Source organism: Saccoglossus kowalevskii, chromosome 1, assembly GCF_978046115.1.
Source record: "Saccoglossus kowalevskii chromosome 1, keSacKowa6.1, whole genome shotgun sequence".
In the NCBI taxonomy this organism is placed as follows: Eukaryota; Metazoa; Hemichordata; class Enteropneusta; family Harrimaniidae; genus Saccoglossus; species Saccoglossus kowalevskii.
In genome coordinates this window covers 25,222,328-25,233,678 of record NC_140641.1, presented here as the reverse complement: position 1 = coordinate 25,233,678, position 11,351 = coordinate 25,222,328, and the positions used below count along the sequence as shown (strand labels likewise).

Sequence of the window (11,351 nt, the reverse complement as noted above, 5' to 3'; positions counted from 1 at the left end):
TAAAAATTTATAGATGGCAAGTTTTTTTTTTGTTTACTGTTATAAAGTTGTCACATTTAACTTTTTATTTGTGTTGTACAGTGATAACAAGTTCGTATTATGTCGTTACAGTACTGTGTGTAACAACTTCGAAAATATAAAAAAAAACACTGTGACAAAAATATTGTGACGCAACGAAATGTTCAAATATTTTATTGAAGGTTTTTCACAGATGTCAAAGGACATTGGTCTTCGTGTAGCGATCGAATCTCGAGTAAATAGTCAATATATACGTGTTTTACGCCATTGTATACCAGTAACCGGCCGTATAACTACTGACCCCCAGTCCAGGAAAAACGGGTGGGTGGTAAGGGATGGCGTCTCACTCAAATACAATTTTTGTCGTAAAGCTACGATGGCTATAACTATTTTACCCATTTTTGATGAAACCCTTATCGAACACGGCACATGGCGACAACCACCGCCTTTTAATTGCCCATGAACTGATAAAATCTACTAAATACGAGGGTCAGTAATGGTGATCCCAGCTTAAAAGCACGTTATTGCATTTATGGCGCGTTGTTTCCGCTGTGAAATTGGTAGTTGTTACAAAATGTTCACGAAAATTTCTCGTTAAACTTGTAGATGTGCTAATAATGCAATAAATATGTACCATGCTGTGTTTGTGTGTAGTTGCTATATCAACTACTACCCATAGCAACGCGGTCGGCGTTAGGTGTTGTTCGTGATACACCTCGCTGATGCCGCTAGATTAAGCACAGGCACTAAAAACTAAGTTCGTGACAAAGTTTGCAATCAATTTGTAAAAAAAAAAAAATTTTCTAGAGATGACCGTGTAGACAGAAAACTACAGAAGTGGCTTCACCTCCGACGACCTGAAATATTAATCACAGTAAACACACGCTGAAGTATAAAACATTAATATTCGTGAAATGTTACCTCTTTCACAAGACACCAAAATGCCCGGCTGTTTCCATTTGACGCTGAATATATTGACCCGACATAACATTGGACAACCATGTGCCCAGAAACACGCACACTACCTTAAATGTTCCTTTTTTTCGTGCAATGTCACATTTTATCGATAAAGGACGATTATACGTATCTATTTCTTTCTAATACCCTTAATATCATGAGTCCAACTTGTACACACCTGTCACCCAAATATTCAACACATATTATTTGTTTCGAGTAAAAAAGGCACTAGCGTTTAATAAATCGGATGTTGTTGTTGTTGTTTTTTTTTGGGGGGGGGTATTTCTTATTAATGGTTTAATGTTGTGATTTCTGTTAGTGGTATCTTTCACGATATACGTTATGTAAACATTTTAATTCCTTTTTTTTGAATTTCAAGCGTTTTTAATAAAATTGTGAATTGTTATTAAAATACTGTTATTGAAACCCGTGGAGCACTTAATATACAGAGATACATATACAGAGATATGACTAACAAGTGGTGGGGTTTCTAATGTGATCGAAATAGCTCACAGGACCACGCAAATTCCAAGTCGTCGGAGTAAAGGTAAAAATACAAACTAAGCACACCACTTTGCATGACCAAAAAGTACCCCTTTTTGTATTTTCGAGAAGTCAATCCTATTTTGTTCTGATTGTGTATTTAAACGTAGCTGTGATCTGTTGTTTGCTTTCAGTCTACTCATGATGCTTCACCGTGTCTACAAAATATGACCCTTAGTTATTGCGCCCTCGCCGATGAATTCCGACGCAGGCTATTTAGTATCATGCCCAGAACAGAATAACTAAGACCTTTATTACACCCAGTGTTTTTTGTCCGCACACTCGTTAACTACAAAGTGAAACCCTGTACTAATTTTCCGTCATAAAATTGGAATTGGAATTTCCCGCGAAATTGTGCAAGTACAATGAACGGATGAAATTGTACTTTTTGTTACAACCTTCCCAATCATCTTTAATAAAATAACAAAAAAACGTATACTAAAAATACTAAATAGTTTGTTTGTCGCAAAATATTGAACAATTTTTGGGAAATTTGCTACAGATCACGGTACGACCAGTCTGTAAACCAGAGTGAATATGATTCGTACTGAATCCCGAACCACACAAAGACTTCCAGTGGCTGAAATTGAACACATGGATCAACATTTGTACATGTTCTCAACAAGAGTTGCAGCTTGTTGGTCCATGTATGGAAGGTACCGTTAGTACCTCCCATGGTCCATGTAGTTCGAACAACAAAACAAATACATGTATTGGGATATTTAATCCAACAATCGTATTTACTCTTGTATAGTACTATAATAACAAAACACAAAAATATGTTCTATGTGCGTGTAGACCTATTCTTTATATCTTACAATTATGACAACATAACATTGCTTAAATGCATTCTTTATTCAAAACTAAATAGACTATCTTCATAAAGTCTTAAATGGGAAACTAAATGTCGAATACATTGCCGCTGGTGGCGTACTCTCATGATCCCGGACACGATGGTCTATACTGAACATGAAATGCAGTCTGTAGGACAATCTGAAACAAAAACACAGCAAAATAAACTGTATAAATATCGATATAGGAGTATATTCACTTAATAATTGAAAAAAAAAACACAGTTCTTTTTGTAGAATGATTGAAATACGTTCTTGTATATGCAAATGAGTTGGTACTTATAAGGATGCAAGCATATGCAAGATTTGGCTCAAAAGTCACAGCCATTTTAAACTTTGGATTTATAACTTAATAGATAAATACCTAACGCTGGGAATTCGCATATGTAACCACGTGGTTCATAACAGTCAGCGTCCTGCCATTGATAGTTATCCCCTCTGTGAAATGTGTGAAAAAAAATATTAAAAAAACAACATTTCTGGACTATAATATATATTAATTAGTCAAAATGTGTAATAAATATTGGTTCACATAGTCAGTCTGCTCTATCTGTGTCGAGTTGACACCGAGACTTAGCACAGTGTGTAGATTGTCATTGCAAGAAGTCTAAGACTCGACTCGTTTCCTTCCCTGGTTTCTTTTAGTAATACCATAGGTCTATGGTAATACTCATCCACAGATGTTGCCCAAATGACTCCGAAACAAGGAACGCGTATACTGTAAAATGACTAATTTTCACTGGGTTTAAATTTCACTGATTTACCATTTCAGGTTATTCAGTGGGTTTTAAATTCACGGTTTTATCATTTAGATAATGTGTTCTATGCTAAATTTTACATATTCACTGGGTTTTAATTTAGCGCATTCTCCAGTCAGCGAAATAAGCTAAATTAAAACCCAGTGAATAATTAACCCTTTTACAGTAGTTTGAGAAATAAACAAATACCTGATCATCACGCAGTCAGTGTCGTTTCCGTCGGTAGCGGGCGCCCAATCAGCCCAATTAGAATAACAGATCTTCGTACCATCATCCCAAATAAACTCGCTCTCAATATCTACGTCACTCAACCCAACCCATAAACCAGATTCCAGTGTATTACTTTGAAGTTGATTCTCGATCATTGCTTGTAGCTCTTCATTTGTGACAATCGCCAGTCTTCCCAAATTATCTTCACAAGACGCTTTTGCATCGAACCAGGATTTTTTGTTAGAAAAGAACTTGAAATCCATGCAGTCACAGAGAGGTCCTTTGAATAAATAATTGAAACAATATACATAAAACATGGGAATTGAAGAATTTTAAATATAGGTTTGAGTATTTTTTTCTACTCTTGTTCATTATTGCAAGTTGATATACAACTTTTTTTCAATTGTGCATGTGCGCATGAGTTTTGCACTTACAATTAGGCAAGGGAAAGTGGGAAAATAAGGCAGCGACGAGGATTTCGGAAGATTTACCCATTGAAAGAAATTGAAATACAGGTTTACGCAGCAAGATATGTCGATGGTGTATGTAATTTAAGTGACAAAAGTGGGTTCGAAATATAAAATGCATGTTCAGTCCATCTAATGGGGGAGAGGAGAGGACTTTCATAAAAAGGCGTTTTTTTCACCAAACTTACACAGATGTTTGATTTACTAAACATGCATATGTGACTCTAAGCGCATTAATGTTACAGTTTACGTATAACGGTGAAATGTATGATAGATATTATACGATGTGATATACTCCCTGAAATATCTTCACACTAGAGATGCTAGAAAGTTCTCCCGTGTGGACTGAGTCCAATATTTGTTAACATATACTCATTTCTACGTTACCACAACTCTTACTGCTTTATATATTGATTCAAATGTATTGATATGTCGTGATTCATGTAACCAAACTGATGTTAGTACACACAATAATTATAAAATATATGAAAAAGATGAAAATAACAATAATTATATTTCAAACACTATACATGTACATCATGATGTTAGCAAGTTTTAACCCATACGAAAAATTATAAGATATCAACAAGCATGCCGAAAGTAGTAATTAATGTGCAAATTAGGCAATTAACATATACAGATTAACAGATAATTTTTCGTTCACTGTGAGATCTCCCGTTATGCATGAAATCAAAGTAAAATAAACAAAAGTAATAGCGTCCTAGTGACGTCAAAACATCAAGGGATTCGACAAACGCAAATTCAAAGCATTGTTTTTGCTTTAAAATGTGCTATACACATTTGATGATTGTCAGTTTTGTTGTAGTGACCTTTATCTGACGTAATTCTCTCTGAAAGGTCAACGTTTCAACATTGGGCTATACAAACAATTCAAATCATTCTATTTTTGCGGCAAACATTCGTTTCTCGCCTTTTATGCGATGCGCGAGATCACATGGTGAAAAGAAAAACACCTACTGAAAGTACTTTTTGAAATTCAACTACACAAACAGTATGCATGTATGAAGTTGTCAACATAACTTATGACCAAAATTTTGTTAATTATTAAGCAAATAGCATGATAAACATGCACGAATTTATACCAACATCTAACCAGGGTTCGGAGTTCATCGCAAAGTATCTGTGTGCCAAATTGCATTTTATTCCAGCCAGTGGGTTTTTGAGATATTTAAAGAATACGATTTGACACACTCAGACAGACAGACAGACAGAGAGACCCCCCCCCCCCATATTGACCATATCCCAACGTAACAATACACTCGGGCTGGACGTTTTCAAGAGGTAGTCAAAATATTTACCATAATTAGAGAATTATGTTTAATAGTGGTCATCCTAACCGCACTGAGGAGCAATACTACCAGGAAAAAAAAAGTAATTTGGGGAAAATTACCCATTTTTGATAGCTATCGTTTCACTAATTTTATTAATATTTGGCATATAATCTTCTCATGAATGAATTCTCATCTACACCTTTACAAATCGGCTCAGCGGTTTTTGAGAAGAAGACAACCGCAAGACGAACGCCGATCCGTCTACCTATACATCACTACAAAGTGAAGCCGAACCACTCATTCCATGTCCTAATTGTAAGATTTCAGATTGTAGCCCCTAAGTCATGTGTGTGCTTATGTTATGATACCCCATAACCATTGTAAAATACTTTATTTCAGCTGAAAAGACTTTTTGGGTGTTTTGTATGGAATTTATTTTCACTGACTTTCGACGAGTTGAATGTAAAATATAGGGGAAAAAGGTATATTCGCTGGATTTTATTTTCATTGAATCATTCCTTACGCGAAAATAGCAAATTAGTTGCAAACGAAAATACAGTATTTTACAGTATATGTGCTTGTGTTAGAACATACCCGTTATAATTTCTTCTTGTTCACCGGAATCGCTGTCGCTTCGGCTACTACTTCCACTGCTGCTGCTGCTACTACTGCCGCTGTCTTTATTTTTATCGCTGTCACTGCCGCTGTCTTTATTTTTATCGCTGTCACTGCCGCTGTCTTTATTTTTATTGCTACCTATGCCTTTATTTTCTTTACTGGTACTGACTGAATTACTTCCCGGCTTATTTTTGCTGTCTTTATGTTTATGCCCTGAACTATTTCCACGTTTCCCCTGTGTGGATATAACAATATTGAGAGAATACAACAAGAACCAAACTACGAAATGAAACATCAGATATCGCATAGAATGAAAAAATGAATGATGGTTACGAACAAATATATAACAAATATAGCAAAAATCCGACAAATAACACATAGAATAATATATAAAGAAGAGTCCATTAACAAATTATAACTGAAGCATCATATTCAAGATTATCATCTGTAGAGGGTAATTTGATGACAATATCAAACACATTGTAATCTCGTAGCTTGCGTGAACGGGATTCTAAGTTCACATAAAAAGATATAAACACTGCTACCTAATCGTAGCTTGCGTGAATGTTTTCTCATTTCATCTAAACGATTGACTTCAAGTTTGATTTTACAGACCAATTGCACACCAGTAATACTAAAGTGATACACTGGCAGCTTGATATGAACACAATAATATAACTACAACCCATTTAATGATTTAAGTTGATTATTCTATTTGTCATTCATGTGAACAGATGTATAAATTACCATCACATTATGCGTCACATAAAGTCCCCCCAAAAAAACGTCACAAAAGTGTACTTTCTTTCTATTTCATGATCCGTTGTCATTCTCACACAATGACCCAATCAGAATAGCACGTTAAACAGAGAGACTTGCAATCCCAAACACCCAGTCTCTAAATTGATTGACTTTCGGTTTATTTACAAGCTGCCCAATGTTCGAGGCAAAAAGAAATCAAATTGGCGACCGAGGCAGCAATTTCTCTTCACAAAATATATAAAGTGTTAATTTAAAACTTTGCCTCCCCCAAAACCCAATATTCTCAATTAGTTCTAATCATGTTACATTGCAATAACATACTCTATATAACAACACTATACTTACTGCGTTGCACATCGCAACAACCAGGAGCAGGGCCAGCACGGATATCAAAAGAATCTTCATTCTTATCAATGCCTTAAAAAATAACCAAGATGAACAGTGTTTCAACCGTCTTGAAAATATAAATCGCTGAGTGTAGCTAACCACGTGAGCAATTAACAGAAGCACGTTAGTGTCTTTTGTACATTATACAACCAGCGGCGATATCTCGCACGATGCCATACTTATTAGTGAGGTTTCACGCGCGACGCGAGTAGACTTACCTTACGAATGAGTGACTCTGGAAAAAGTCGACGTGCTTGGTGAAATGAATGTGTCAGTTTCAACACCAGGCTATTTATTGTCACTAAGCTGACGTGTACCTTCTTTTCTTTGGTGTTACATACATACAGATACTTGTTTTCTAAAAAGAAAATTGGATAATCCAAACACTGAATTCTTCAGTCCTATTCCGTAAGGTGTGGAACGGTACACCATACGGTGTGATTGTTGGTATATATCGATGAATACGGAATTCTGTGCGTTTTCTGATGCTTCTATTTAATTAATCACAATATCGTATGTTTTTGTGTTATTCTTGATTTTTTACTACGCTTTTTACTAACTAGGTGACGAACGTCATCGTGTATTCTATAGGTTGAAACAACTTCGTTATATGTATTAACAGTACTGCTTTGGGGTGATGACGTCTACAAAACTTGAGATCTGACTATCATTTTATCAGTTGTGATGTAATTAATAATTTATTATATACAATCATGAAGCTCCATTTCTATGGTAACAGCATTTGTCTACATTTTACAGTATCATACGTTGAGAAATTCGGTTGAATATTATTCTAATTTAAACAATTCCATAGTAAACCAAAATTCTATAGTTAAAACCAACCCCAGTTTTGTTAAATAATTCGGGATAACAAAAGTACCTCTTCAGTGTTATATGGTTTTTTCACCCTATGTCACCAGCCATCAATCAAAAGGTAGTACGCTATCTCCACCATAGCTACCAATGGTAACACTCACTAATACTTATATGGCTGCCTTTCACTTAATCATAACCACCATATGCTGATGCGCTAAATGTAGTAGTCAACATCGTTATATCAACAGGTAGTATAATTTATTGAAAAATGAATACATTCTGTGTATTTTTTTGTAAAAGTAATCTTCTTTCCTAATCAAGTTGGCGTGGAGGGGATAAGCATTCATTATTTCTACGCGGTCTCTTCGCGACTAGGCTTCGTTTTAGTATTTGGCGTTTTAATTTGTGGTATTTCATTTGACTCAAGTCCTACAACTACCAACGTGGACCCAATAAGGCTACCTTTTCTTGTTTGAAATTCATTACCTCAATCCAAGTTCAGTGTCTGTATCAACATTCAGTTGGTATGTAGTCAATGCAAAGTGCATGGCGGAACTATCATAGATGGGGTGACACCCTATGTTGTAATATACGTATGATAATTATGGCATAAAAACAATATAGTATCCATACTTTGCGTGAATTGTTACAAATTAAAGCATTAACAATTTGGTCTTGGATGGCGATAATTTGCAATTCTTAAACAAACAGAGTATGATCTTCTTGAAAGAAAAAGAATAGCTGTACTATTTTTTGATAACAATTAATGAAACGATTAATTGACCGAAATCTTACCCTAGTATTAAATAAATAGGGTTCACTCGTTTGGAATGTTGATGTCTTCACCGTGTTTGACCCTAAGACCCACTTTCCATCTCAAGTCTGGAAACGGTTTTTTTTTTTTTCATTCACGGACAATAAGCAACAAATGCATGATATAGTTAGTTTCGATACAAATCGATGAATGTCAATTGGTAATTTGAATACTCTTACGACAGTAAATGATGCAATTTATATAATCATATATACAAAAAGCTACCAGTAACATTTTATAAATATCACGTCTTTCCACAAAATGACACAAACACACGAATTACATATCACTTTTCACGTCGATACTTATTTGCCAGTGTATTATTATACTCGGCCAAAATGCACCGAACAAAATGTACCCATAATGCCAAGGGTTTTAAAGTTTTCATATAATTGTTATCTCTTACATGAATGATTTTAAGTATTTTTCCATCATTATTTCTGACTTTAGTAAAAGTGATACATGCGTCATTATTATTTGGTGACACCGATCACTTATTCAGAGGTAAGTGTTTGTTGTCAATGACAGTATGGGTCGTATGTGTTTGAAATCGAATTACTTTTGCGAATTAAAATCACTTCTCTCATGTACTTGTTTTTGTTAGGTTTGCATCTACGAGAAACTACATATTAAAATAGTATGCATACATTATTATATTTGATAATATATTATTGTGTATTTGGAATTTATTTCTGATTCGGAACATAATGGCGGTACTGTCATTAACTGATAATTTGAAATAAATCACATGCAGTGTAGCAACGACATCGGTTTACTACGGCAACCGGGGACCAAGACTTCTTTTTTTCATTATTGTCCTTTTATCAATGTTTTAATTGATATCACATGACGAAAGGTTGTCTTACCGGACATCAAGCTGCTGAAATTTAGTAAAGTTACACAGAGTACAGGTTGCAGGTCAGGTTACAGTTTGCAGATTATTAAATGTTTATATTAGAATCATAACCTAGTACTAGCAGTATACTAGTAATTTATTTAATCATGGAAGTTTTATATAGTTTACTATATAGCGAAAAATCGTCCACGGTACGTACAAAGTGACACGCCAACGTCGTCAGTTAACAAACAACGTGTTCTTGAAGATTGGCCACGGTGCAGTGTTTCAGCGCAGCAGTGACTCAACGAGAATAGATTTTTGATTAAAAATATTCTGTACCTAAATATTTTCGAGTTATAATTTTTTATTATCAACTGTCTGCCTTTTTCGAAACTGAAACATAATGCAAATTATTCCGTCTGAGCGGGACTATTAAATGACATATATAGATGTTTAATTTTTTTAAAAGGTTCCTCTCATTAGTAAATAGCGCCCTCACTCAACAATAATTATTAGAATGAGTGGTTGGTCAAAAGTTTGATGAGTCAGGTGCATCTATTGGGTAATGAGTATAGGAACCATTAATGCTGTAGGGTGAATTGGGAGGGGTGGAGGATTTCATGTTTGTAATGACTGGTTGTAATGTGCTATCTCATAGTTTTCAGGATGTAGCTTGATATTAGTTGCTTACTTGGTTGTTCAATTATTTGTGGTGGGTGGAAGATGTGTTTATTGGTTGTTGAGTCATTGTTTAGACACCCTGTAGCTTGAAATGGTATGGTACAAATCAAGATATGGCGGTGTCTTCAAAACGATTTCTGTTTATTTATTACTGTTGTAGATCCTGAAAACTAGCCACTGAATATGATGTCGGGAATAAATGGTATTCTGAACAAGAAATATAGTGTGTATTTTTGTATGTGGAAACTTGGCTGGCCTCACAAAAATAGAAAGATGTGAGGTCTGCAGTTCTTTTTTATTTTAATTTTTTATTTGTGAAAAAAAAGGTATTTTACAAACTGCAAACAATAAAACACTCACAGTGTAAGGCTAGGTCACCAGCATGTCTCTTCTCTTGCTTGAGTGTGAAAGTACATGGTTTAGAGCTATACTTAGTTTGTAGGTCTATTATGTGAAATCAGACCTTCGCTTATTATGCTGTATTAGTACACTGGAATATAAATACAAGATACTAGTATATTTATGCCACACACGCGTATATAGTTTAAAACCAACTACGCATGTACTAGCGCCTACGCTAATCTAGAGAGTTTGCTCACCATGCATAAATTATCATAATTAGACAGATAAACATGTCAAATAATGAGAACATACTGATAAAATATAACAATGTGAACATAATGATGACATAATGTAAAAATCTTAACAAAATGAGAAAACAATGTGAACATAATGATAGAATATTATAAAAATGTGAAGATAATCATGAAATAAAGAAAAAAATGAAACATAATTATAACAAAAATGTGAACATAATGATTGAATAATTATAAAAAGCTAACAAAATGAAAAAAGAAGGTGAACATAATAGTATAATAGTAAAATGCTAAATGAAATGTTTTTGGCACTGATCTCACCCCATACATTAGAACACATTATTTTAAAATTTCTAATTGGTTATCGTTTAGGTTAAATAACAGTCCCTCCATATCACCGTTCCAGAAATGCTCTGTGGTCTAACGCTTTGTGGTACCAACACTCGTAATGGATAAACACACGGGGGGGGGGGGGTCCCATGACACTTCTTCTAATCATACCGTATATGACGTAACATACAACAAATAGCTATTATTGTGATAATATACATTAGAGTATACACATATATATTTGGGTCGCGATTCTACGGATGACTGGATTTTAATTAACAAAAGTTAATATATTAATAGTAATTGAACCTTTGGAGCTGTAAAATGGTGTATTATCCAGTGAATTGTCGCAGATCTTTACCGGAAACGTGCGACTACCATACTAGCAATGCATTAATATATACACGCATGCG

At 34.7% G+C, this 11,351-nt stretch overlaps 1 protein-coding gene across 1 annotated transcript; it reads right to left on the bottom strand.

Annotated features, from left to right (window-relative positions):
• Positions 1-2,354: 2,354 nt before the first annotated feature.
• LOC144351333 (uncharacterized) lies at positions 2,355-7,175 on the bottom strand. Its single transcript, XM_078009047.2, has 6 exons — positions 7,082-7,175; positions 6,822-6,893; positions 5,691-5,949; positions 3,317-3,617; positions 2,734-2,807; positions 2,355-2,511 (listed from the first exon to the last, which is right to left on the bottom strand). Exons 2-6 carry the CDS (start codon positions 6,879-6,881, stop codon positions 2,477-2,479), a joined length of 729 nt encoding a protein of 242 aa, XP_077865173.2. The 5' UTR covers positions 6,882-6,893; positions 7,082-7,175; the 3' UTR covers positions 2,355-2,476.
• Between the last annotated feature and the right edge of the window lie 4,176 nt (positions 7,176-11,351).

Bases quoted from the DNA above. Each gene is read 5' to 3' on its own strand.
- LOC144351333 (XM_078009047.2), bottom strand. From the start codon at position 6,881: ATGAAGATTCTTTTGATATCCGTGCTGGCCCTGCTCCTGGTTGTTGCG. The intron at 5,950-6,821 runs GTAAGTATAGTG...ATATCCACACAG, and splicing joins TTGTTGCGATGTGCAACGCA to GGGAAACGTGGAAATAGTTC. The intron at 2,808-3,316 runs GTATTTGTTTAT...CACATTTCACAG, and splicing joins ACTGACTGCGTGATGATCAG to AGGGGATAACTATCAATGGC.